At 45.5% G+C, this 27,994-nt stretch overlaps 1 protein-coding gene across 5 annotated transcripts in view; it reads right to left on the bottom strand.

The window, feature by feature from the left end:
* The window catches only part of dmxl2 (Dmx-like 2), a 235,865-nt gene that overhangs the window by 64,108 nt on the left and 143,763 nt on the right, over positions 1–27,994 (bottom strand). For all 5 annotated transcript variants that reach the window (XM_072470615.1, XM_072470616.1, XM_072470617.1 and 2 more), the window contains 5 exons: positions 25,836–25,933; positions 18,451–18,616; positions 17,061–17,325; positions 4,012–5,096; positions 109–300 (listed from right to left, as the gene is read on the bottom strand). In XM_072470615.1, coding sequence (XP_072326716.1) covers positions 109–300; positions 4,012–5,096; positions 17,061–17,325; positions 18,451–18,616; positions 25,836–25,933 — 1,806 coding nt within the window. The remainder of the gene's footprint in view (positions 1–108; positions 301–4,011; positions 5,097–17,060; positions 17,326–18,450; positions 18,617–25,835; positions 25,934–27,994) is intronic.

The raw sequence follows: 27,994 nt of genomic DNA, 5'->3' as shown, positions 1-27,994 counted from the left end.
AAGTGGGATATGAACCCTGTTGGCAGGTCTCTTCTTTCCTAAAGTTGAACTTTATAAACCAACACAATCAGTGTTTTCAAAGATAGCAAACCATAATAGAATTGTTACCTTTTCATCCTTAAGACCTGGAAGAGGTGGAAAACCCATCTGGACCACTGTATACAAGACATCATGGATGTGGTTACTCAAATGCATGACAGGGTTGGCTATCACAGTTTTGGTTGAAGCAATGCTTGCAGAAAGGAGGGGCAAAGTGGTAGGTAAAGGAAGTGGTGACTGAAGCTGTTTCACAGTAGTTTCCTATCAGATCAGTAAAATCAGTATTAGACATAATCATGTGTGCAGCCATATGTTGGATTAACATTGCACCCAAATGCTGTAAAAGCTTCCGAGTGTTATAGACTGGACACTCGCTCATGGTGATGAAAACACAATGGAAAAATACTTATTCTGTATTAATATGCTGCTTAATAAAAATCCTATGTTGTACAAATGTGACATAATATGTGTTGTAAAATTCCATACAAGCAAAACAAAACTCATGAAAGCTGAAAATCCCAAAAAGAGCAATCGTAAGACAGCTCTTGATATGGGTCTCTGACAAATGGCACTTTTCCAAGGCAACTAAATAACTTGAATTGTATTTCCAGATTGTTATTAGCATCTTGGGATCGTATTCCCCATTTATTTACTTTCCCCTGTGAAGGTTGAAATCAACTGACCTCAGACAGTATACAAAAAATAGTGAAACTGGGAGGGTGCTAAGCTACAGATCAGCTTAAACAGCAATTAACAATTAACGGTTAACATTCAACATTTATATTGTACTTTAAAAAAAGATAAAAGTACACAAAAGTGTAATTTTTACTGAGCTGGATTTAATAACTGGTGGAGCTTTACAGATCTTCTGGGCCTCCCGAAGTCAATGAAGTTCAGAACGGCTCTCTGCATTTTCTGCCCCCACCACGGCGGGGCTGTAAAATTCCACCTAACATTTTAAAAGAGTGAAGTGGGAAAGGACCAGTACACAAAGGTGAAGATAATTTGATGGATCCTTTTCCAATACCCGTTATGTGCAAGATTTAAAAAAATTAGACAAGACCAAGAAATATCCATGGTGAGGGAAAGTTGTAGACCAACGTGGGGCAGCAGGCTGGCACAGTGGTTAACACTGCTGCCTCACAGTTCCAGAGACCCAGGTTTGATTCTGATCTCGGGTGACTGTGTAGAGTTTGCAGATTCTTCCCGTGACAGTAGCTTTCCTCTAGGTGCTCCAGTTTCCTCCCACAGTGCAAAGATGTGCAGGTTAGGTTAGGGTTAGGCTATGCTAGATTGCCTCTAGGTGGGGTTATGGGGGTGGGGTGGGGGATTGGGCCAAAGTAGGGTGCTCTTTCAGAGGGCCTGTCCAGACTCGATAAGCCAAATGGCCTCCTTCTGTACTGTAGGAATTCTATGAACCTCTACCAGCCTCATGAACTGTAAAGTCTTTACTAACTTGCTGCAGAGCGGAGATGCTTGTTCTGTTCTGTACAGAGTGGTGATTAGGTGGCACGCAGCAAGCTCAGTGTAACCATGAACATCTATAAACACTGGATGGCCTTTCTGAAATAATATGCTAAAATAATCAATGATAACCTAAATTACAATTATTAGATCAAGGAGAAGGAAATAGAAAATTCTATTCAATGCCCACTAGTCAAGGATGTTCCTTGTAAATCAATGGACAAAATGTGTAACTGACAAAAACATAGGATAAGGCCCTAGTTCGCTGTTAGAACGCATGATCCTGTATCCTATGAGTTAACACCTTCAAGACAGAAGTGAGGCAAAAGTATGTATGGTGGTTGGTCGTGGGGGTTGAAGGGGAGTGGATGGTATTTGAAGTATGAAGACTTTCCCAACAGTGTCAAGGTTATCTATTTTCAAAAAAATCAGTTCCAGTGAGTTTAGCAAACAATATGGATCAAATCTCATACATTGTTCAGATGCTATATATCAAAATTCCTGTCTACAGTAATGTTCAAACCTTAATTAAGAACTGAAACAAATGTGAACAGAATATTGATAGCATTTAAAATATGTATTTAGAACATGGGACAAAAAGTTGGTTTAGTTTAGCTTTATAGAAGTAATAGTAATGCAGAAAACATATTTTTGGATACCAGTCCTATGCAGCATCTAAGATCTGATAATCTGATTAATGTTGGTCATCTTCAGAGTGAGACCATTCATAAGTCTCATCTTATGGATGCCACATACATTTCCCACAGATTGGCCAGTCAGGTTTGATTTGAGCAGCTTGCTTCTCTTGAATTTTTAAAGTAGAGGACCTCCATACGTATCTGAAAAGAAGATTGTTAGCTGGAGTTGAGGGAAAGCAATGCCAAGGTATTTTACTGGGAGATCATGATATGGATAAAGATGATAGATTGCATAATAATACAAAAAATCTGCAGGATGCAATGCCGGACTCAAAGAGTGATAGGGCATCCTACTAGCGCACAAAGGTGATTGTGGGTATTTCCTTCTATATCAATGGATACTTATTCTTTAAAGAGACATTGTAAGAATATAGTTACATACTGGTTTAATTTTCCCAGCTCTGTGTAGGCAGATTTACTGTGGGAATGTTTAGCAAATTCTGAAAGTAGTATGCCAGGTTTTGTCACTGTGGCACCAGCTACCTGGCAGCAGCAGGTAGCTATTAGCCCAATTAAGGATTCACCTGCAGGCAAGGCTAAGATGCCATTGGAATATTCCTTGGTGGCAGTGTCTCGGCAGGAGGGGCCATCGAACCTTCACCTGATCATGCCAGCACGGATTCTTTGAGATGCAACTGTCATACTGATAGTCTGACATCAGTGGTCACGTGTGATTTTTAAATTACTCCCAATTTTGCAGAGAGCACTTCCATTTTGAGGTGCACTCGCTGTTTCCTACCTGCCTGAGCAGCACTCTCTCCCGGTGGGGCTGCCAGCTAGGTATCGCAGTGGGCCCTCCCATTGGGCCTCCCACTTCCTTGGTCTGCCCACCTTCCTTAATTGAATGGGGGCCCCAGAGGTGGTTTTTTGATTGTCCACCTTCAGGAAGACCACTACCAACATTCTGCCATGGCCACTTTCTGTTTCTGACTTGGAAGGGAGACCAACATCAGGGTCACAACGTAACCAGGAAAATTCAGCACATTGGCAAGACATCGAGTCAGTTTGATGGATGAGACTCGTATGCCTAATACTGGCGAGTTGCAAAAACTGAATTAGCGTTCACAAGTAGATCCTGATTCCGGGGAGGGTGTAATCCAAAAGCTCCTTCATCAAGCTTAGTTGTAAGGGTGCACTCAAGGAGGAGGGATGTAATTGACTGGGTTTGTGAGGGTGGAACTTTGCATATTACAAGTAGTCTCCCTGGGACGGCACAGTGGCATGGTGGTTAGCACTGCTGCCTCACGGTGCTGAGGACCCGTGTTCGACCCTGGCCCCGGGTCACTGTCAGTGTGGAGTTTGCACATTCACCCAGGTTTGTGTGGGTCTCACACCCCAAAAATGTCCACCTAGGTGGCTAGGTGGCCAAGCTAAATTGTCCCTTAATTGGGAAAAAAAAGAATTGGATACTCTAAATTTATAAAAGAAAAAAATAATTGCAAGTTGTCTCCCACATGAAACAGGCAACTGAACTTGCTGACCATTTTTATAACTGGTCAGAAATGGTAGTGGGAAGATTGGAATTGGGAACAGGAAGGCATGTTCATTGCTGCAATTTATGCTTCTGCCCTCTCCCCGTCAGTGGAGGCCATAAAAAACAACCCCATTCTTTTTCCTTTCTGGGAAATACAAGAGCAAAATGATAAAGTGAAAAATAAAATGCCTCGCTTTTACCCAGTCTGTATGAGAAAAATATGTAATGGCATGAAGAATGTCACTTCATCAGTAGGACTTCTAGATTCTCACAATTAAAACCTTCTGGCTGTATTTCACGATGCTTTGTTTATTGAGCAGTTCTTAAGTCCTTTACCTGCTGTGATTCTTGTAATAGAAAGATAAGTTCCATCCTGACCGAGGCTAAGCCACCACCCTGAGCTCCATGCAAACTGCAGTAGCTTAGAAACACTCTGAGCAGAGCTTGATTTTTCCGCAACCACCATTTTCGTCTTTCCGCATGTTCTTGCTTTGCTTGGAGCCTCCGTCGATCAATCTGATGCCTCTCATATGATGCACCTTCTGTGTTCTCAGTTAACTCTTCCTGGTCAAATGAACTACTGGTCTTTTTATCTATTTCAATAGCAGAATCTATAGCTTCAGTTTTATAATTGCAGATTTGATGCATAGCAGAGATCTCTTTTTCTAACCAGTTGTACAGTTGAAATCTGAGTTTTCCTCCATCTACTTCATATCCTGTAGCCAATGTCCTAAGTTCAGTCATTAGAATTTTCAAGCATGCTCTGAATTTTAACTGTTCTGCTATCACATCAACCCGAGAGTCAGAGGAAGTGGAATCTTCTTTCAGAAGAGTTTGTGACTCATCAGGAACGCCCTTTTTCTCATCTTTAGCCATATGCTCTGTTTCTGTAACTTTCATGGTCAATCCACCAGCGTCCTCCTCTTCAAATTCATCTTCTTTATCATCCCACTCGAGTTTTAGCGGTTCTTCAGAAAATGTCACTATTGGCACACTCCAATCAAAGCCAGTAGCATTGCTGGTTCCCCAGTCCAGACCAGAGGAACTTGTTACAGTCTGTGCCCAGCCAGTAGCTTCAGCATTTCCTCCATGTTTTGCAGCACCATTTTGGCCCTGAGCACTCAACCTGCAGTTTTCACTTTTGTAGGACGTTTTTGCTTTTCTTAAGACCTTTGGTATTTTTGACAGCACCTCAAGAGCCAAGACAGGGCAACCAACTTTAAAATGAGCATTTGCTGTGGAGAAAAATAACTTCCTCTCAATAAGGTTGATTTCATCTTCACTGCTTTTCTCTGTTGCAAGTCCTAAAGTAGCCAAAGAACCTTCAGGGGTAGCAAAATGTCTTCGCATCAGCAAGGGATGGGCTCGAAGATAATTGTAAAAGCTGAACACTACTGGATTGCAAGATTTTATGAGGACTCCTGAAACATAACAGGAAAACATCTTTGCACTGGTTACTATTTAGAGTTACAAGGTTAGACATAATCAACTTCACATTCAGGGGTAACCCACTGTGCAGTGCAGTTACCCTTCGCACAAATGGCGACGTCTGAGGAACCACAGATTGAGCCAGCAGAGGGCAGTAGAGTGGAGCTGCTGATTGGCTGTTGCGGGGGAAAGTTGCATACGTGCATTGTGGTCACCCTAACTTGAAAGTGTACATGAGCAAGAGACCCTAGGTGTTCAAGTGAAGGCAAGCATCCAGCAGAGGGCAGTAGTGCGGTGCTGCTGATTGGCGGTTGCGGGGGAAATTTGCATACGTGGTCACCCTAACTTGAAGGTGGTTTGTGGAGGAGCTGTTGTCAAGTGACACTTAAACCCGAAACACTTCTTCAGTGTTTCCCTCCCTACCCCCTCCTCTAACCAAAAAAAACCAACCGCTGTCAAGATCAAGAGGAAGGCTCGAGGGCAGGTAGAAGTAGAAAGAAGTTGAACCGTGACGTCACAGCCTGCAGGGAAGTGATTGGCTGGTGACTGGTAAGTAGGTTTTCTTTTCTTTTCCCTCAGGTATTATCGTGCGGGACGCAGAGGTTGCTGAGTGAGTGCTTGCAGAGAAGGGGAGTAAATTTTTTTTTTAAACTTACTGTCGGGAGTTTCTAGCTGAATCCGGTCGGAGTGAGGACAGAGTGACTGCTGGGTAAGTAGTAAAGATTTAAATTGTTTGCACAGGCCAATAACAGCTGTTTTTGTGTGGGGCGCAGTGGTTGCTGGTTAAGTGTTTTATTTTTACCTGTATTTAAGTTGGGCAGTTTCTAAACCCTAGACACTACACTTGTAGTGTCCCCCACCCTTCCACCTCCTTTAACCTAAGGGGTACAGTGAATAACAGGTAAGCTCTTTTTTTTTTTTTAAACTAGAGGGGATGGCAGGGAAGGTAGTGCAATGTTCCTCCTGCAGAATGTTTGAGGTGAGGGACACCATCAGTGTCCCTGCTGATTTCATCTGTGGGAAATGCACCCATCTCCAGCTCCTCAGAAACCGCGTTAGGGAGCTAGAGGGACTTTGGATCATTCGGGAGGCAGAGGTGGTCATAGATAGAAGCTTAAGGGATGGAGTTACTCTGAAGAATAAAGATAGATGGGCGACGGTGAGAGGGACTGGGAGGAAGCAGTCAGTACAGGGATCCCCTGTGGTCGTTCCCCTTAGTAACACGTATACCGCTTTGGATACTGTTGGGGGGAATGACTTACCAGGGGTAAGCCATGGGGTACAGGTCTCTGGCACAAAGTCTGTCCCTGTTGCTCAGAAGGGAAGGGGGGAGAGGAGTAGAGCATTAGTCATTGGAGACTCCACAGTTAGGGGGATAGATAGGAGATTCTGTGGGAACGAGGGAGACTCGCAGTTGGTGTGTTGCCTCCCAGGTGCCAGGGTCCGTGATGTCTCGGATCGTGTTTTCGGGATCCTTAAGGGGGAGGGGGAGCAGCCCCAAGTTGTGGTCCACATAGGTACCAACGACATAGGTAGGGATAGGGATGTAAGGCAGGAATTCAGGGAGCTAGGGTGGAAACTTAGATCTAGGACAGAGTTATTATCTCTGGGTTGTTACCCGTGCCATGTGCTAGCGAGACGAGGAATAGGGAGAGAGATAGGAGTTGAACACGTGGCTACAGGGATGGTGCAGGAGGGAGGGTTTCAGATTCCTGAATAATTGGGGCTCATTCTGGGGTAGGTGGGACCTCTACAAACGGGATGGTCTACACCTGGACCAGAGGGGTACCAATATCCTGGGGGGGGAAATTTGCTAATGTTTTTCGGGAGGGTTTAAACTAGTTCAGCAGGGGATTGGGAACCTGAATTGTAGCTCCAGTGTACAGAAGTTTGAGAGTAGTGAGGTCATGAGTAAGGTTTCAAAGTTGCAGGAGTATACCGGCAGGCAGGAAGGTGGTTAAAAGTGTGTCTTCTTCAATGCTAGGAGCATCCGGAATAAGGTGGGTGAACTTGCGGCATGGGTTGGTACCTGTGACTTCGATGTTGTGGCCATTTCGGAGACATGGATAGAGCAGGGACAGGAATGGTTGTTGCAGGTTCCAAGGTTCAGATATTTCAGTAAGCTCAGGGAAGGTGGTAAAAGAGGGGGAGGGGTGGCATTGTTAGTCAAGTACAGTATTACGGTGGCAGAAAGGACATTTGATGAGGACTTGTCTACTGAGGTAGTATGAGCTGAGGTTCGAAACAGGAAAGGAGAGGTTGCCCTGTTAGGGGTGTTCTATAGGCCTCCAAAAAGTTCCAGAGATGTAGAGGAAAGGATTGCAAAGATGATTCTGGATAGGAGCGAAAGCAACAGGGTAGTTGTTATGGGGGACTTTAACTTTCCAAATATTGACTGGAAACGCTATAGTTCGAGTACTTTAGAAGGGTCCGCTTTTGTCCAATGTATGCAGGAGGGTTTCCTGACATTGTATGCAGATAGGCCAACGAGAGGCGAGGCCATATTGGATTTGGTACTGGGTAATGAACCAGGACAGGTATTAGATTTGGAGGTAGGTGAGCACTTTGGTGATAGTGACCACAATTCGATTAAGTTTACTTTAGTGATGGAAAGGGATAGGTATATACCGCAGGGCAAGAGTTATATCTGGGGGAAAGGCAATTATGATGCGATGAGGCAAGACTTAGGATGTATCGGATGGAGAGGAAAACTGCAGGGGATGGGCACAATGGAAATGTGGAGCTTGTTCAAGGAACAGCTACTGCATGTCCTTGATAAGTATGTACCTGTCAGGCAGGGAGGAAGTGGTCGAGCGAGGGAACCGTGGTTTACTAAAGCAGTCGAAACACTTGTCAAGAGGAAGAAGGAGGCTTATGTAAAGATGAGACATGAAGGTTCAGTTAGGGCACTCAAGAGTTACAAGTTAGCTAGGAAGGACCTAAAGAGAGAGCTAAGAAGAGCCACGAGGGGACATGAGAAGTCTTTGTCAGGTAGGATTGAGGATAACCCTAAAGCTTTCTACAGATATGTCAGGAATAAAAGAATGACTAGGGTAAGAGTAGGGCCAGTCAAGGACAGTAGTGGGAAGTTGTGCGTGGAGTCCGAGGAGATAGGAGAGGTGCTAAATGAATATTTTTCGTCAGTATTCATACAGGAAAAAGACAATGTTGTTGAGGAGAATACGGAGATTCAGGCTACTGGACTAGAAGGGCTTGAGGTTCATAAGGAGGAGGTGTTAGCAATTCTGGAAAGTGTGAAAATAGATAAGTCCCCTGGGCCAGATGGGATTTATCCTAGGATTCTCTGGGAAGCTAGGGAGGAGATTACTGAACCTTTGGCTTTGATCTTTAAGTCATCCTTGTCTACAGGAATAGTGTCAGAAGACTGGAGGATAGCAAATGAAATGAAAATCGCTTACTGTCACAAGTAGGCTTCAAATGAAGTTACTGTGAAAAGCCCCTATTCGCCACATTCCGGCGCCTGCTCGAGGAGGCTGGTACGGGAATTGAACTGTGCTGCTGGCCTGCCTTGGTAATGTTGTCCCCTTGTTCAAGAAGGGGAGTAGAGACAACCCCGATAACTATAGACCAGTGAGCCTTACATCTGTTGTGGGCAAGGTCTTGGAGAGGTTTAGAAGAGATAGGATGTATAATCACCTAGAAAGCAATAATTTGATTAGAGATAGTCAACACGGTTTTGTGAAGGGTAGGTCGTGCCTCACAAACCTTATTGAGTTCTTTGAGAAGGTGACCAAACAAATGGATGAGGGTAAAGCAGTTGATGTGGTGTATATGGATTTCAGTAAAGCGTTTGATAAGGTTCCCCACGGTAGGCTATTGCAGAAAATACAGAGGCATGGGATTCAGGGTGATTTAGCAGTTTGGATCAGAAATTAGCTAGCTGGAAGAAGACAAAGGGTGGTGGTTGATGGGAAATGTTCAGACTGGAGTCCAGTTACTAGTGGTGTACCACAAGGATCTGTTTTGGGGCCACTGCTGTTTGTCATTTTTATAAATGACCTGGAGGACGGCGTAGAAGGATGGGTGAGTAAATTTGCAGATGACACTAAAGTCGGTGGAGTTGTGGACAGTGCGGAAGGATGTTACAAGTTACAGAGGGACATAGATAAGCTGCAGCGTTGGGCTGAGAGGTGGCAAATGGATGCAGAAAGGTGTGAGGTGATTCATTTTGGAAGGAATACCAGGAAGACAGAGTACTGGGCTAAGGTAAGATTCTTGGTAATATGGATGAGCAGAGATTTCGGTGTCCATGTACATAGATCCCTGAAAGTTGCCACCCAGGTTGAGAGGGTTGTTAACAAGGCGTACGGTGTGTTAGTTTTTATTGGTAGAGGGATTGAGTTTCAGAGCCATGAGGTCCATGTTGCAGCTGTACAAAAGTCTGGTGCGGCCGCATTTGGAGTATTGCGTGCAATTCTGGTCGCCGTATTATAGGAAGGATGTGAAAGCAATGGAAAGGGTGCAGAGGAGATTCACCAGAATGTTGCCTGGTATGGAGGGAAGATCTTATGAGGGAAGGCTGAGGGATTTGAGGCTGTTTTCGTTAGAGAGAAGACGGTTAAGAGGTGACTTAATTGAGGCATACAAGATGATCAGAGGATTGGATCGGGTGGACAGTGAGAGCCTTTTTCCTCGGATGGTGATGTCTAGCACGAGGGGACATAGCTTTAAATTGAGGGGAGATATAGATAGGACAGATGTCAGAGGTAGGTTCGTTGCTGAGAGAGTAGAAAGGGCGTGGAATGCCCTGCCTGCAACAGCAGTGGATTCGCCAACACTAAGGACATTCAAATGGTCATTGGATAGACATATGGACGATAAGGGAATAGTGTAGATGGGCTTTAAGAGTGGTTTCACAGGTCGACGCAACATCGAGGGCCGAAGCAGTCGATTTCGGCGTGAGAACAGCTGGTGAGTCAGTTTCAGCGGGAGCATTGCGGAAGTGGTTGCTGGGAGGTAAGTCTGTCCTTTAAAAGCACTTGTCTTTGCAGGGGCAGGCCAGTCGATTTCGGCGTGAGAACAGCTGGTGAGTCAGTTTCAGCGGGAGCATTGCGGAAGTGGCTGCTGGGAGGTAAGTCAACCTTTAAAAGCACTTGTCTTTGCAGGGGCAGGCCAGTCGATTTCGGCGGGAGAACAGCTGGTGAGTCAGTTTCAGCGGGAGCATTGCGGAAGTGGTTGCTGGGAGGTAAGTCTGTCCTTTAAAAGCACTTGTCTTTGCAGGGGCAGGCCAGTCGATTTCGGCGTGAGAACAGCTGGTGAGTCAGTTTCAGCGGGAGCATTGCGGAAGTGGCTGCTGGGAGGCACGTCAACCTTTAAAAGCACTTGTCTTTGCAGGGGCAGGCCAGTCGATTTCGGCGTGAGAACAGCTGGTGAGTCAGTTTCAGCGGGAGCATTGCGGAAGTGGTTGCTGGGAGGCAAGTCTGTCCTTTAAAAGCACTTGTCTTTGCAGGGGCAGGCCAGACGATTTCGGCGTGAGAACAGCTGGTGAGTCAGTTTCAGCGGGAGCATTGCGGAAGTGGTTGCTGGGAGGTAAGTCTGTCCTTTAAAAGCACTTGTCTTTGCAGGGGCAGGCCAGTCGATTTCGGCGTGAGAACAGCTGGTGAGTCAGTTCCAGTGAGAGCATTGCGGAAGTGGCTGATGGGAGGCAAGTCAACCTTTAAAAGCACTTGTCTTTGCAGGGGCAGGCCAGTCGATTTCGGCGTGAGAACAGCTGGTGAGTCAGTTTCAGCGGGAGCATTGCGGAAGTGGTTGCTGGGAGGTAAGTCTGTCCTTTAAAAGCACTTGTCTTTGCAGGGGCAGGCCAGTCGATTTTGGCGGGAGTGGAGCTGGCTGGTTAGTCAATTTCAGCAGGAGCTGAGAATTTTTTTTTTTTTTTTTTTTTAAATTAGTTTTTTAGGCGGGAACAGGAAGTCGACCCGCGGACGTCTGGGAAGACCCTCACCAATAAATTCTGGTGGAGAGGAAACCCGAGACACTACACGTGTAGTGTCTCCCACCCGCCCTCCTCCTCTAACCTAATAATAAAACCCATTGGTCTGAGGTAAGTACCATATTTTATTATATTATTATTATTTTTTATAAAAATTTAATTTAGTTGTTAGCCAGATCTTGGTAGAAAGTTAGAGGAATGGCAGGGAAGGGAGTGCAATGTTCCTCCTGCAGGATGTTTGAGGTGAGGGATGCAGTTAGTGTCCCTGCTGATTTTACCTGCAGGAAGTGCTGCCATCTCCAGCTCCTCCAAGACCGAGTTAGGGAACTGGAGCTGGAGTTGGAAGAACTTCGGATCATTCGGGAGGCAGAAGGGGTCATAGATAGCAGCTTCAGGAAATTAGTTACACCAAAGATTGGAGATAGGTGGGTAACTGTAAGAGGGACTGGGAAAAAGCAGTCAGTGCAGGGATCCCCTGCGGTCGTTCCCCTGAGAAACAAGTATACCGCTTTGGATACTTGTGGGGGGGGGGGGGGAAACTTACCAGGGGTAAGCCATGGGGTACGGGCCTCTGGCACGGAGTCTGTCCCTGTTCCTCAGAAGGGAAGGGGGGAGAGGAGCAGAGCATTAGTAATTGGGGACTCTATAGTCAGGGGCACAGATAGGAGATTTTGTGGGAGCGTGAGAGACTCACGTTTGGTATGTTGCCTCCCAGGTGCAAGGGTACGTGATGTCTCGGATCGTGTTTTCCGGGTCCTTAGGGGGAGGGGGAGCAGCCCCAAGTCGTGGTCCACATTGGCACTAACGACATAGGTAGGAAAGGGGACAAGGATGTCACGCAGGCTTTCAGGGAGCTAGGATGGAAGCTCAGAACTAGAACAAACAGAGTTGTTATCTCTGGCTTGTTGCCCGTGCCACGTGATAGTGAGATGAGGAATAGGGAGAGAGAGCATTTAAACACGTGGCTACAGGGATGGTGCAGGCGGGAGGGATTCAGATTTCTGGATAACTGGGGCTCTTTCTGGGGAAGGTGGGACCTCTACAGACAGGATGGTCTACATCTGAACCTGAGGGGCACAAATATCCTGGGGGGGAGATTTGTTAGTGCTCTTTGGGGGGGTTTAAACTAATGCAGCAGGGGCATGGGAACCTGGATTGTAGTTTTAGGGTAAGGGAGAATGAGAGTATAGAGGTCAGGAGCACAGATTTGACGTCGCAGGAGGGGGCCAGTGTTCAGGTAGGTGGTTTGAAGTGTGTCTACTTCAATGCCAGGAGTATACGAAACAAGGTAGGGGAACTGGCAGCATGGGTTGGTACCTGGGACTTCGATGTTGTGGCCATTTCGGAGACATGGATAGAGCAGGGACAGGAATGGATGTTGCAGGTTCCGGGGTTTAGGTGTTTTAGTAAGCTCAGAGGAGGCGGCAAAAGAGGGGGAGGTGTGGCGCTGCTAGTCAAGAGCAGTATTACGGTGGCGGAGAGGATGCTAGATGGGGACTCTTCTTCCGAGGTAGTATGGGCTGAAGTTAGAAACAGGAAAGGAGAGGTCACCCTGTTGGGAGTTTTTTTATAGGCCTCCTAATAGTTCTAGGAATGTAGAGGAAAGGATGGCGAAGATGATTCTGGATATGAGCGAAAGTAACAGGGTAGTTATTATGGGAGACTTTAACTTTCCAAATATTGACTGGAAAAGATATAGTTCGAGTACAATAAATGGGTCGTTTTTTGTACAGTGTGTGCAGGAGGGTTTCCTGAAACAATATGTTGACAGGCCAACAAGAGGCGAGGCCACGTTGGATTTGGTTTTGGGTAATGAACCAGGCCAGGTGTTGGATTTGGAGGTAGGAGAGCACTTTGGGGACAGTGACCACAATTCGGTGACGTTTACGTTAATGATGGAAAGGGATAAGTATACACTGCAGGGCAAGAGTTATAGCTGGGGGAAGGGCAATTATGATGCCATTAGACGTAACTTGGGGGGGATAAGGTGGAGAAGTAGGCTGCAAGTGTTGGGCACACTGGATAAGTGGGGCTTGTTCAAGGATCAGCTACTGCGTGTTCTTGATAAGTATGTACCGGTCAGACAGGGAGGAAGGCGTCGAGCGAGGGAACCGTGGTTTACCAAGGAAGTGGAATCTCTTGTTAAGAGGAAGAAGGAGGCCTATGTGAAGATGAAGTGTGAAGTTTCGGTTGGGGCGATGGATAGTTACAAGGTAGCGAGGAAGGATCTAAAGAGAGAGCTAAGACGAGCAAGGAGGGGGCATGAGAAGTATTTGGCAGGAAGGATCAAGGAAAACCCAAAAGCTTTCTATAGGTATGTCAGGAATAAGCGAATGACTAGGGAAAGAGTAGGACCAGTCAAGGACAGGGATGGGAAATTGTGTATGGAGTCTGAAGAGAGAGGCAAGATACTAAATGAATATTTTTCGTCAGTTTTCACTCAGGAAAAAAATGTTGTGGAGGAGAATGCTGAGCCCCAGGCTAATAGAATAGATGACATTGAGGTACGTAGGGAAGAGGTGTTGGCAATTCTGGACAGGCTGAAAATAGATAAGTCCCCGGGACCTGATGGGATTTATCCTAGGATTCTCTGGGAGGCCAGGGAAGAGATTGCTGGACCTTTGGCTTTGATTTTTATGTCATCATTGGCTACAGGAATAGTGCCAGAGGACTGGAGGACAGCAAATGTGGTCCCTTTGTTCAAAAAGGGGAGCAGAGACAACCCCGGCAACTATAGACCGGTGAGCCTCACGTCTGTAGTGGGTAAAGTCTTGGAGGGGATTATAAGAGACAAGATTTATAATCATCTAGATAGGAATAATATGATCAGGGATAGTCAGCATGGCTTTGTGAAGGGTAGGTCATGCCTCACAAACCTTATTGAGTTCTTTGAGAAGGTGACTGAACAGGTAGACGAGGGTAGAGCAGTTGATGTGGTGTATATGGATTTCAGCAAAGCGTTTGATAAGGTTCCCCACGGTAGGCTATTGCAGGAAATACGGAGGCTGGGGATTGAGGGTGATTTAGAGATGTGGATCAGAAATTGGCTAGCTGAAAGAAGACAGAGTGGTGGTTGATGGGAAATGTTCAGAATGGAGTACAGTCACAAGTGGAGTACCACAAGGATCTGTTCTGGGGCCGTTGCTGTTTGTCATTTTTATCAATGACCTAGAGGAAGGCGCAGAAGGGTGCGTGAGTAAATTTGCAGACGATACTAAAGTCGGTGGTGTTGTCGATAGTGTGGAAGGATGTAGCAGGTTACAGAGGGATATAGATAAGCTGCAGAGCTGGGCTGAGAGGTGGCAAATGGAGTTTAATGTAGAGAAGTGTGAGGTGATTGACTTTGGAAGGAATAACAGGAATGCGGAATATTTTGCTAATGGTAAAGTTCTTGAAAGTGTGGATGAGCAGAGGGATCTAGGTGTCCATGTACATAGATCCCTGAAAGTTGCCACCCAGGTTGATAGGGTTGTGAAGAAGGCCTATGGAGTGTTGGCCTTTATTGGTAGAGGGATTGAGTTCCGGAGTCGGGAGGTCATGTTGCAGCTGTACAGAACTCTGGTACGGCCGCATTTGGAGTATTGCGTACAGTTCTGGTCACCGCATTATAGGAAGGACGTGGAGGCTTTGGAGCGGGTGCAGAGGAGATTTACCAGGATGTTGCCTGGTATGGAGGGAAAATCTTATGAGGAAAGGCTGATGGACTTGAGGTTGTTTTCGTTGGAGAGAAGAAGGTTAAGAGGAGACTTAATAGAGGCATACAAAATGATCAGGGGGTTGGATAGGGTGGACAGTGAGAGCCTTCTCCCGCGGATGGATATGGCTAGCACGAGGGGACATAACTTTAAACTGAGGGGTAATAGATATAGGACAGAGGTCAGAGGTAGGTTCTTTACGCAAAGAGTAGTGAGGCCGTGGAATGCCCTACCTGCTACAGTAGTGAACTCGCCAACATTGAGGGCATTTAAAAGTTTATTGGATAAACATATGGATGATAATGGCATAGTGTAGGTTAGATGGCTTTTGTTTCGGTGCAACATCGTGGGCCGAAGGGCCTGTACTGCGCTGTATTGTTCTATGTTCTATGAAGGGCCTGTACTGCGCTGTAATGTTCTATGAGCCTTGGACTTCATTCCAGTCTAGATGGAATTACAGAAGGAGCTTTGATCAGACAAGTGGGGGGAAATTTGGAATGCTGACAATGCAATTGCAAGTGATGGCCTCGCGGGAGGTAGTGCCAATCACGGAGTTGGGTAGGAAGGGTTGAACATAGATTTCAGGATGATGGAAGGTGACAGTGTTGGCCAGCAGCGGCCCAAGTGACTGGGGCTAGAGGTTTGGGGGCAAAGTCTGGGGGGAAGGGAGATCGGAGGATAGTGCTAGGCCCAGGAGTCGAGTTTCACGGGGTAGGAAGTCAGGAGTAGTAATAAGCGGCGCTTTTTTCTTTTGCATGTGTTCTTGAGGGTTTATTTCCCCGAGGGCAGCCCATAGTGCCGCTGGTTCCCTCAAGACGAAACGGCACTGCACAGCAGGGACCTGAAGCAAGAGCATGATCTATTATTTGCACAATTAATGGACATTTTGTGTCTTTACCAAATATGGTGAAGCTGCATACTTATAGTCAGAATTATTTGCATGCTACCAGCCTGCCATTTTGAGGTCTTGGGAGTCTGCCTTATTTATTTGTTTGTTCATCAGATGTGGGGTGTGGGCGACTAGGCCAGTATTTATAGCCCGTCCCGAATTGCCTTTGAGAAGGGTACAGCAAGCTGCCATCTTGAATTTGAGCTACGGCCCCTGTGGTATAGGTACACCCACAGTGCTGTTAGGAAGGAAGTTCCATTATTTTGATACTTTGACAGTAGAGGAATGGCAAAATAGTTTCAATTCTGAATGGTGTGAGACTCTGAGGGGAACTTAACACATGGTTATGTCCCATGCATCTGCTGCCCTTGCCCTTCTAGATGGTAGAAGTCACGGGTTTGGAAGGTACCGTTGAAGGAGCCTTGGTGAGTTGAAGCAGTGCATCTTGTAGATGGTACACATTGCTATTACTGTGCATTGGAGGGAGTGACTGTTTAAGTTGGTCATTGGGATGCCAATCAAGCAGGCTTCTTTGTCCTGGATGGTGTTGAGCTTTTTGAATGTCGTTGGGAGCTACACTCAACCAGGCAAGCGAACAGTATTCCATCACACTCGTAATCGCTGCCTTCTAGATAGTTGACTAGCTTTGGGGAGTCAGGAGGCAAGTTATTCACCGCTAGAAGCTGACTTGCTCTTGAAACAGTGTTTAGACGGCTGGTCCAGTTCAATGTCTGGTCAATTGACGTTGATAGTGGATTATTGAATAACGACAATACCATTGATCGTCAAGGGGAGATGGTTAATTCTTTCTTGTTGGAGATCGTGATTGCCTGGCACTTGTGTGCAAATGTTACTTGCCTTAGGAATCCAATTCAAACCCAGGGACAGAATAATACATGGGTGGGGGGCGGTCAGACTAATTATATCCTCAGCCCCCCAACTCCCAGAAACAAAGTTGGCACAGTGCCCCATGCCAGCCCACATCTCATCAAGAACAGACTGCAGATGGGCTAAATTGGGGCAGCGTTGTTTGACAGGAAGTCCAACCCTTGGGAACTACCGGCGACCCCCACAGTCATGCCAGAACCAGGAATGCATTGTGGGCAATGCTGGGACTGCAAGCAGGCCCAAGAAGAAGGTCAATGGATCCTGGTAAGTCCAGGGTCTTGAGCAGTTTTGTGTGTGTGTGTGTGTGTGGGGGGGGGGGGGTTGATTTATGAAGCAGGGTGGTAAGAATGGGGGGGGGGGGTACTTTTCCCCCATCTGCAAAGTGCACCCCACTCCAGAAGATGGGACTCCTTCTAGGGTTGTTAGCAAAGTTAAAGTCCACAGAATAAAATGGACAATGGAAGCAAGGATATGAAGTTGGCTGAGTGACTACAGGGAACAAAGAATAATGTACTCTTCATTTGATTCTTCATACCTGGATGCTCTTCACTACCCTTTGTAGGCTGTTCAAGTAGTGTATCCAATGCCTTAGCGTAATCCTTCAGAGTCCAATATGCAATACTTCGCAGAAATGGATCTGGATGTAGTTGGCTTGGCAAAAATTCAGATCCATCTGCTTTACAGCCAAGAACTTTTTCATAAAGGATAGATTTACAAGTAGAGGATGTTTCATAGTCGGATTCATACAATCTTGCAATAACCATGGCCAATTGAATATCATCCATTTTTTCTAGGCACACCTGTCAAGACATGGACAAAAACCCTGCAGTTGAGTAAATTCAATAGAAGTCAGAATAACATGTACAAGCCTGAGTAAATAACGGTAAATCATTGTACAGGAAAAATATTGGCCCAGATCTTCCAAGGAGCGAGAATCATTGTCAGATTGAAGCTCTGCTCAAATTTTTTTTCATCTCGACACTGCTCTGCTTTTCTTGTCGGGTCTTCCGAGCTTTGCTTTACCGGAGCGCAGCGTCTCGCTGGGAGTTCCATTGCAGTGCTGTAGAGTCGGGGGGAGGACAGGACACTTTTTACAGCTGTAGCTGCTGTATGGTCAGTTTAAAGGTCCTGTTTGAATGTCTGTGAATGGATGAGTAGCTAAGTGAGTGAATGGATAAAGTAGCAGAGTGGGTGAGGATGGCAGGTTGGTACGGGTGGCATTTGAGTAGGGTGGCAGGTGGGTAAGTCAAGGAAAATCAGGTAAGGAGGGGTAGGCCATTTCGGAGCTAGTCAGGGAAGGTTGGTATGGTTGGTCAGGTCTTGTCAGGGGGGGTAGCCAGCTGGTGAGGGAGCATGGTCAGAAGGGATAGTTAGTAGTTGGGTCGGGTCAGGAGAGGTAGTGGAGCGGTCAGGAGAGGTGTCAGTTACCAAAGAGTTAGACTAGTTTTTTGTCTGTCCAACATTTCCTGGGTAACTATCAAGTACATCAGACCAGATTGAAGTCTCTGACCCTTGCTCAGAGTCAGAGACATTTGTGGAGGGTCCCAGGGAGCTGACCATCGGAGGATGAAATTTCACAGACAATTCCCACGGTGGGGATAGAGAGATTTGAGCCATTATATCCTGTATTGCAACGCTTTTTGATCTTTAAATATGAAAAGGTAAACTATATTTTCTCCCAGAAACAAAACATTACAAGTTTTTTTAACATTAAATATCACTGAAACTTTAAATACTGTTACCTATTAGCTTAATAATCTTGGTTCAATAACACATTTTTACAAAGTTGAAAAACACTTCACAACTTTAGCTCTAAATAGTTATCAGCTTCAGCAGTTAAATATTATTAAAAATGATAATGCTGTTTTGACTAGATACTACTTTGGAGAGTCAATTATGATTTGAACAAGGAAAAGCAACATTACCTCAATTGCATCCTTTAAAGAACCAGCCAAAAGAAAAAATGCGGCAGATTGTTCAAAACGTTGTTTACCCAGCAAAGCAAATGCATTTTTCAAAGCCGCTTTACGCCATCTGTCTTCACTAAAATTGTGTTTAAAAAACTCTGTCATCTTTTTATCGTACTGAGATCTGGAAAAAGAAAATTCCACAAATTTTAAACAAATTCCTTCTAAATTTGTACTTATTCAGTTGCATTAATACTGGTAATTGGATAAATAAAAAGCATATCATTAACTTTGTATGCTCCTCTTCATTCTTCAAATTTTATGCAGTGTAAAGCATCTTTGGAATGAATTGGTATAGCTTATTTATTCTGTCGGAATAACGCCCTTTAACATAGAACATAGAACATAGAAAATACAGCACAGAACAGACCCTTCGGCCCACGATGTTGTGCCGAACCTTTGTCCTAGATTAATCATAGATTATCATTGAATTTACAGTGCAGAAGGAGGCCATTCGGCCCCCCCGAGTCTGCACCGGCCCCCGGAAAGAGCACCCCACCCAAATTCAACACCTCCACCCAACACCAAGGGCAATTTGGACATTAAGGGCAATTTATCATTGGCCAATTCACCTAACCCGCACATCTTTGGAATGTGGGAGGAAACCGGAGCACCCGGAGGAAACCCACGCAGACACGGGGAGGACGTGCAGACTCCGCACAGACAGTGACCCAAGCCGGAATCGAACCTGGGACCCTGGAGCTGTGAAGCAATTGTGCTATCCACAATGCTACCGTGCTGCCCTTGAGAACAAATAAATCTACACTATATCATTTAACCGTAATCCATGTACCTATCCAATAGCTGCTTGAAGGTCCCTAATGTTTCCGACTCAACTACTTCCACAGGCAGTGCATTCCATGCCCCCACTACTCTCTGGGTAAAGAACCTACCTCTGATATCCCTCCTATATCTTCCACCTTTCACCTTAAATTTATGTCCCCTTGTAATGGTTTGTTCCACCCGGGGAAAAAGTCTCTGACTGTCTACTCTATCTATTCCCCTGATCATCTTATAAACCTCTATCAAGTCGCCCCTCATCCTTCTCCGTTCTAATGAGAAAAGGCCTGGCACCCTCAACCTTTCCTCGTAAGACCTACTCTCCTTTCCAGGCAACATCCTGGTAAATCTTCTTTGCACCTTTTCCAAAGCTTCCACATCCTTCCTAAAATGAGGCGACCAGAACTGTACACAGTACTCCAAATGTGGCCTTACCAAAGTTTTGTACAGCTGCATCATCACCTCACGGCTCTTAAATTCAATCCCTCTGTTAATGAACGCGAGCACACCAGAGGCCTTCTTCACAGCTCTATCCACTTGAGTGGCAACTTTCAAAGATGTATGAACATAGACCCCAAGATCTCTCTGTTCCTCCACATTGCCAAGAACTCTACCGTTAACCCTGTATTCCGCATTCATATTTGTCCTTCCAAAATGGACAACCTCACACTTTTCAGGGTTAAACTCCATCTGCCACTTCTCAGCCCAGCTCTGCATCCTATCTATGTCTCTTTGCAGCCGACAACAGCCCTCCTTACTATCCACAACTCCACCAATCTTCGTATCGTCTGCAAATTTACTGACCCACCCTTCAACTCCCTCATCCAAGTCATTAATGAAAATCACAAACAGCAGAGGACCCAGAACTGATCCCTGCGGTACGCCACTGGTAACTGGGATCCAGGCTGAATATTTGCCATCCACCACCACTCTCTGACTTCTATTGGTTAGCCAGTTCGTTATCCAACTGGCCAAATTTCCCACTATCCCATGCCTCCTTACTTTCTGCATAAGCCTACCATGGGGAACTTTATCAAATGCCTTACTAAAATCCATGTACACTACATCCACTGCTTTACCTTCATCCACATGCTTGGTCACCTCCTCAAAGAATTCAATAAGATTTGTAAGGCAAGACCTACCCCTCACAAATCCGTGCTGACTATCCCTAATCAAGCAGTGCCTTTCCAGATGCTCAGAAATCCTATCCTTCAGTACCCTTTCCATTACTTTGCCTACCACCGAAGTAAGACTAACTGGCCTGTAATTCCCAGGGTTATCCCTAGTTCCTTTTTTGAACAGGGGCACGACATTCGCCACTCTCCAATCCCCTGGTACCACCCCTGTTGACAGTGAGGACGAAAAGATAATTGCCAACGGCTCTGCAATTTCATCTCTTGCTTCCCATAGAATCCTTGGATATATCCCGTCAGGCCCGGGGGACTTGTCTATCCTCAAGTTTTTCAAAATGCCCAACACATCTTCCTTCCTAACAAGTATTTCCTCGAGCTTACCAATCTGTTTCACACTGTCCTCTCCAACAATATCGCCCCTCTCATTTGTAAATACAGAAGAAAAGTACTCGTTCAAGACCTCTCCTATCTCTTCAGACTCAATACACAATCTCCCGCTACTGTCCTTGATCGGACCTACCCTCGCTCTAGTCATTCTCATATTTCTCACATATGTGTAAAAGGCCTTGGGGTTTTCCTTGATCCTACCCGCCAAAGATTGTTCATGCCCTCTCTTAGCTCTCCTAATCCCTTTCTTCAGTTCCCTCCTGGCTATCTTGTATCCCTCCAATGCCCTGTCTGAACCTTGTTTCCTCAGCCTTACATAAGTCACCTTTTTCCTCTTAACAAGACATTCAACCTCTCTTGTCAACCATGGTTCCCTCACTCGACCATCTCTTCCCTGCCTGACAGGGACATACATATCAAGGACACGTAGCACCTGTTCCTTGAACAAGTTCCACATTTCACTTGTGTCCTTCCCATGTCCATGGATATGTTTTCAAGATGTTGTACTGCATGTCATTTTCTATATTGTAGTCCAGTAAAACCACATTTAACAGCAAGATGTTTAATTGAATAAAAATATAGGCAAATTGTACCTTCTTGTTAGGTCTAGACCTTACTAATGCACTGAAAATCAGCTAGTTCAGCAAGACGAATTGTAGCTGCTATGAAGCAGTAGTTGTAATGGTAAAACTCAATCCTTGGCAATTTGAATTGGCTACACACTGGATAAAAGTGTTAAACAATGGGGGGGGGGGGGAAAACCCTTATTTTACAAGTTTCCCAATGCCATTTTGACTCATGCTGTAACTGTTGACAATCTCGATTTATGGAAATAAATAATTTAATACACAACACATTTCCAAATTCCTCAATATTTTTCAACCATAAACCATTTTGTTCCTCAGCACATCGGTTCCTTCAAGCATCATTTAACCTTTTCTGAAAGTGAATAGGCAAAATGGTAACCCACAGTCCAATGGTTTATCAAAATTACAATTGATCGGCGTGGTTTTTGCACATTTTATTTCTGATAATGTATAATTTATTGGATATAAAATAAGAAAACTCAGTAAAAGACATTCCCCCCCCCCCCCCCAAAAACTACATTTGATAAATCATGGGCGGAATTCTCCGACTCCCCGCCGGGTCGGAGAATCGCCGTGGTGCCTCGCAGATCGCACCACGCCGCCGGGGCATGATTCTCCGCAGAGCGGAGAAACGGCGCCACTGGGGCTGGCGTGGTCGGCGCGGCGTGTGTCAGGGTATGCGGCGACAATCCGGCCCGGGCTGGCGCGCCGATTCTCCGGCCCAGATGGGCCGAGCAGCCGTCAACAAAAAGCCGAGTCCCGCCGGCGCTGTTCTAACATCCTCTGAGCCGGCGGCACCTTGACGTTGAAGGGTCCGGGGAGGGGCCTCCGTAGTTCCCTGGCCCGCGATCGGAGCCCACCAATCGGCGGGCCTGCCGCTCTGTCCCCCGGCCTCCTTTCCTCTGCGCCGGCTCCTGTAGCCCTGCGCCATTTGGCATCGGGTCTCGGAACGGGCGCTGACGCCGGAGTAAAACACATCCGGCACTTAACCGCCCGATGGGAGAATCGCGCCCCATGTACCTCCACCAACTCTGATTTCTACAACTATGTCACAACTTCAGTCTAAAGTAATATCAAATGTATTTCAGTTCACAGCTAAAGCGAGTAAAGGCTATTAATGAATCCAGCCTCTTTTTAAAAAAATATTTTTATTCTCCTCCTTTTTCACATTTTCTCCCAAATTTACACCCACCAACAATAAACAATAATCAGCAACAAATATGTCAATCCCCATAACAAAAACAACGATCCCATCCTCCCAGCAACCCCCAAACATTATCCTGCATGTTTACATAAACAAATGACAAAAAGGAATCAGGGATTACCCATAGTCACCCTTAATATACACAGCCCCCCTCCCCCCAACCCTCCCACCCATCCCCCCCCCAACTAATGTTCGATGTTATCCAGTTCTTGAAAGTGCATAATGAATGATACCCATGACTTGTAGAACCCCTCCGTCCTTCCCCTCAGTTCAAACTTAACCTTCTCAAGAGTCAAGAATTCCAACAGGCCCCCTGCCACGCCAGGGCACAGGGTGGAGAGGCTGCTCTCCATCCCAACAGGATCCGCCTTCAGGCGATCAACGAGGCGAAGGCTACGATATCTGCCTCCGCACCCGTTTCCAACCCTGGCCGGTCCGACACCCCGAATATGGCCTCCCGGGAACCCGGGTCCAGTTTCACATGCACCACCTTGGAAATTACCCTAAAAACCTCCTTCCAGTAATCCTCTAGCTTTGGACAGGATCAATACATATGAACGTGATTAGCGGGGGCCCCCCCACAACGCTCACTCACATCTTCTACTCCTTCAAAGAATCGGCTCATCCTCGCCCTCGTGAGGTGTCCTCAGTATACCATCTTCAGCTGTATCAGCCCCAACCTCGCACATGAGGTGCAGATATTTATTCTCCGGAGCACCTCACACCAGACCCCCTCCTCTCTAACCTCTCCCAACTCTTCCTCCCATTTTGCTTTGATGAATCCAGCCTCGTTTAATAGAACTTTCAGTAGCCATGAGTCTGAGGTGATAACCACCATTCAAGGCAAAATGTTGAATGTCCTTCTAATATTCGCCTAGGAACATTGATTTGAGGTAAAATATACAGTAATCAATTTTTCATTTTGTATGTATTTATATCTTCAGCAGAGAATCTTGCCCAAAACAATAAAATGATATTTCTGTTTAGCAGTAGAAAAATATCTACAATAAAAATAAATTTGGTACAACTGGTGTTTCAACTCCTGACTTCATTATAGCCTTGGTTCAAACATGGACAGAAGAGTTGTACTCCACAGGTGAGGGGAGAGTGACTGCTTGACATCAAGGCAGCATTTGATCGAGTATACCATCAAAAAGCCCTAGCGAAACCCGAGTAAATGGGAATCAGGAGAAAACTCTCCACAAGTTGGAACTAGAACAAAGGAAGATAGCTGTGGTTGTTGGAAGTCAGTCATCTCAGTCCCAGGACATCACTGCAGGTGTTCCTTAGGGTAGTGTCCTCGGCCAAACCATCTTCAGCTTCTTCATCAATTACCTTCTTCCAACAGAAGGTCAAATGTGGGGATGTTCGCTAATGATTGCACAATGCTCAGCAAAACTCGCGACTCCTCAAACACTGAAGCACTCGTGTGCAAATGCGGAAAGACCCGGACAATATCCAGGCCTTGGACTGATATGTGGCAAGGAACATTCGCGCCACACAAATGCCGGGCAACGACCATCTCCAATAAGAGAGAATCAAACCATCACCACTTGACATTCAATGGCATTAACATCACTGAATCCCCCACTATCAACATCCTGGGGGTCACCAATGACCAGAACCTGAACAGGACTAGCCATATAAATACAGTGGCTACAAGAGCAGGTCAGAGGCTAGGAATCCTGACTCCCCAAAGCCTGTCCACCATCTACAAGGCACAAATCAGGATCATGATGGAATACTCCCCTCTTGCCTGGATGAGTGTATCTTCAACAACTCAAGAAGCTTGACACCATCCAGGACAAAACAGCCCATTTGATTGTTCCCCTTTCCACAAACATTCACTCCCTCTACCACCCACGCACAGTAACAGCCTTGTGTACCATCTACAGGATGCACTGCAGGAATTCACCAAGGCTCCTTAAGCAGCACCTTCCAAACCCACAACCACTACCATCTAGAAGGACAAGGGCAGCAGATGTATGGGTACACCACCGCTTGGAAGTTCCTCTCCAAGTCATTCATCATCCTGACTTGGAAATAAAGCACTGTTCCTTCGCTGTCGCTGGGTCAAAATTCTGGAACTCCCTCCCTAATAGCACAGTGGGTGTATCTACACCACATTGACTGCAGCAGTTCAAGAGGCAGCTCACCGCTACCTTCTCAAGGGCACTTAGGGATGTATAACAAATGGTGGCCTAGCCAGCGAAACCCACAACCCCTAAAAATGAATTTAAAAAATTAAAGAACCAACTTGGCCTTTTGGTTGAGATTAAGTGTAGTTTCTGTCCTGATCAATTAACTGTGGCACAATGGTTAAAACTGCTGTCTCGGGCAGCATGGTGGGGCAAGTGGTCAGCACAGTTGCCTCGCGGCACCGAGGTCCCAGGTTCGATCCCGGTACTGGGTCACTGTTCATGTGGAGTTTGCACGTTCTCCCCGTGGCTGTGTGGTTTTCTCCGAGTGCTTTGGTTTCCTCCCACAGTCCAAGGATGTGTAAGTTAGGTAGATTGGCCATGCTAAAATTGCCTTAGTGTTCAAGGTTGTGTGGGTGAGGTGGGATTACGGGGTTGCAGGGATAGGGCAGGAGCCTGGTTAGCGTGCTCATTAAGAGGGTCGGTGCAGACTCGATGGGCCAAATGGCCTCCTTCTACACTGTAGAAATTTTATGATTCTATGAACACAAGTACTGTATAAATATTCAAGCTAGCAGGGGGCCAGCAAAGTCTGCAACCTTTGTGAAAGATTATCATGTAGGAAAGCAGTCAGCACTATGAAAAATATCACCGAGGATTTAAAATTAACTGTGCCAAAATTAGCCAGATGACTACACGGCCATCATGGGTTCATGGTGAAAATTTGGGATAGCATCATCAACGTAAGAGACATATTAATTCTTTCAAATTACTTAAATTAAGGAGAGGGTCCCAATGTTTGAGCTACAATACTCTAGTGTATTTTTTTTTTTAATGATGCGATGAAGGGAAGGGCATCATTAAACGTGAAATAATTCTCAGACCAACTTAGTGACATCAATTATAGAAGAAATACAAACAGACAGCCTTCTCATTGGAGTTTAGAGAAGGAAAATGTTTTTGCACAAGAGGTATCTTGCTCGTGATTTTCAATATTCAGGGTTAGCACTGTGTGAAAGATTCAACTTAAGGGGAGAATAGTTATTAATGAGAAAACTTCAGTGTTCCATTTGTCCTAAATTATCTTGGCATGCATCTTTTTTACTGAACTTACCTGAACAAACCCCAGAGAACAGCCTTTTTCTTTATAGCAAGATAAAATAAAGCCGCATCCATTGCAGAGTTATTTCTTTGGAAAGCAGCTTTTGCAACCTATGAAAAAAAAGAGAAAATAAAACACTTAAAATCTGTCCTCTCAATTCTGTACCATTGGAAATTAGAGTAATTGATTCAAATAGAAAATTGAGACATAACAGGTCCACATGACTGCAGCCAAGTCAGGATTGGCAATGATGGGAGCGATTCACCGGTCCCCCGGTTACGTGTGTCTCGGCGGCAAGCCGTTTTCTGGCGGCAGGATTCTCTATTTCCCATTGAAGCCATCACAAGCTGCCGGGAAACCAGCGGGTGGGGTGGGCTGCTGACTGGAACAGGGAATCGTAACGGCCGGAAAATTCCAGCCGCTATCTAACTGGGTATATAACTTCTAAGGGAGCAAAAGTAGTACTAATAATTAGAGGTGATAATGTAGCATCAAATCATAAGGGTTTAAAACAGACAAGTGGACTCAACAGAATCCCTTTGGATTGAGCCGACCATAGAAAAGGGTCAATCACACATACTGCTTGGAGCATATTTATGGACTGGAAATTGGGGATAAATTGGAGACAAACTGGTAAATAGAACTGTAGATTTGTAATCTGATATATTTAGAAGAAGCAGATGTGCAACATAAATTCCAGTAAGGAGAAAAGGTAAGGAACATGCAGAAGACTGACTGGAGTACCATAAATACAAAGATTAATCAGAAATTCGTAAAGGTGACTGATACACTTGATCAAAGAGGCGGGTTTTAAAGAGGAGAGCAAGGTGGTGAGACGATGGAGCATGGGACCTAAGTGGCTGGAAGCATAGCTTCCAATGGTGGAACAAAGAGAAGGGGAAATAATAATAATAATAATCTTTATAAGTGTCACAAGTTGGCTTACATTACACTGTAATGAAGCTATGGTGAAAATCCCCTAGTCGTCACACTACAGCACTTGTTTAGGTACATCGAGGGAGAATTCACAATGTCCAATTCACCGAACAAGCACGTCTTTCGGGACTTGTGGGAGGAAACCGGAGCACCCGGAGGAAATGCACGCAGACACAGGGAGAACGTGCAGACTCCACACATACAGTGACCCAAACCGGGAATCGAACACTGGCGCTCTGAAGCAACAGTGCTAACAACTGTGTTACCATGCCAACCATTGTGCTATCGTGCAACCCTTACACAGATCAGAGCCAAAGAAGACGATGTTTGTGAATGGCAGTGTTTTTGGAGGTTACAAATAGAGATCGGTGATTCCATGGAGGAATTTCAGCATAATTTTAAATTGGTGGACTAGTAATATAATAATAAAACAAAGATGGGGTGCAATAAGGGATCATGAGTTGAGTGCTGATTTTAATTTGGTCCATTTGGTGAAAATGGCCCAGTAAAGCAGTTAGAATGCCACACATCACTTACAGTCCAATTACCACTGTCACTATATTTACCAGATCCTTACACTGGCAGCCCACTCATTCGCCTGAATTACAAATCAAGAGTTTCTTGTTCATCTATACCTATAGTAATTTTAATTCATATTTTATCTTTGGTTATTAAACTAGTAATGACTCTATAAAAATAATTCCACAAAACACAAAGTGCATATCATAGTGCAGCCTGAAATATCACTGATAATGAATGGATCATAGAATTTCATTGAATTTACAGTGCAGAAGGAAGCCATTCGGCCCATCGAGTCTGCACCGGCTCTTGGAAAGAGCACCCTACCCAAGTTCAACACCTCCACCCTATTCCCATAACCCAGTAACCCCACCCAACACTAAGGGCAATTTTGGACACTAAGGGCAATTTATCATGGCCAATCCACCTAACCTGCACATCTTTGGACTGTGGGAGGAAACCGGAGCACCCGGAGGAAACTCACACACACACGGGGAGGATGTGCAGACTACGCACAGAGTGCCCCAAGCCGGAATCGAACCTGGGATTCTGGAGCTGTGAAGCAATTGTGCTATCCACACTGCTACCATGCTGCCCAATTCCTGTGTTGACAACCCTCAGATGTATTGTTTTTCTTTCAATTCCCTCTTCTGAAAGAAGCAACCCGTGCAAGGGTATCATTCATGGACACTGGCAGCCCTCCAATATTGCACACA

This window comes from Scyliorhinus torazame, chromosome 12 (assembly GCF_047496885.1).
Source record: "Scyliorhinus torazame isolate Kashiwa2021f chromosome 12, sScyTor2.1, whole genome shotgun sequence".
NCBI classification, from domain to species: Eukaryota; Metazoa; Chordata; class Chondrichthyes; order Carcharhiniformes; family Scyliorhinidae; genus Scyliorhinus; species Scyliorhinus torazame.
The sequence above is the reverse complement of the archived record's forward strand: the minus strand, read 5'-3'. Positions and strand labels throughout refer to the sequence as shown.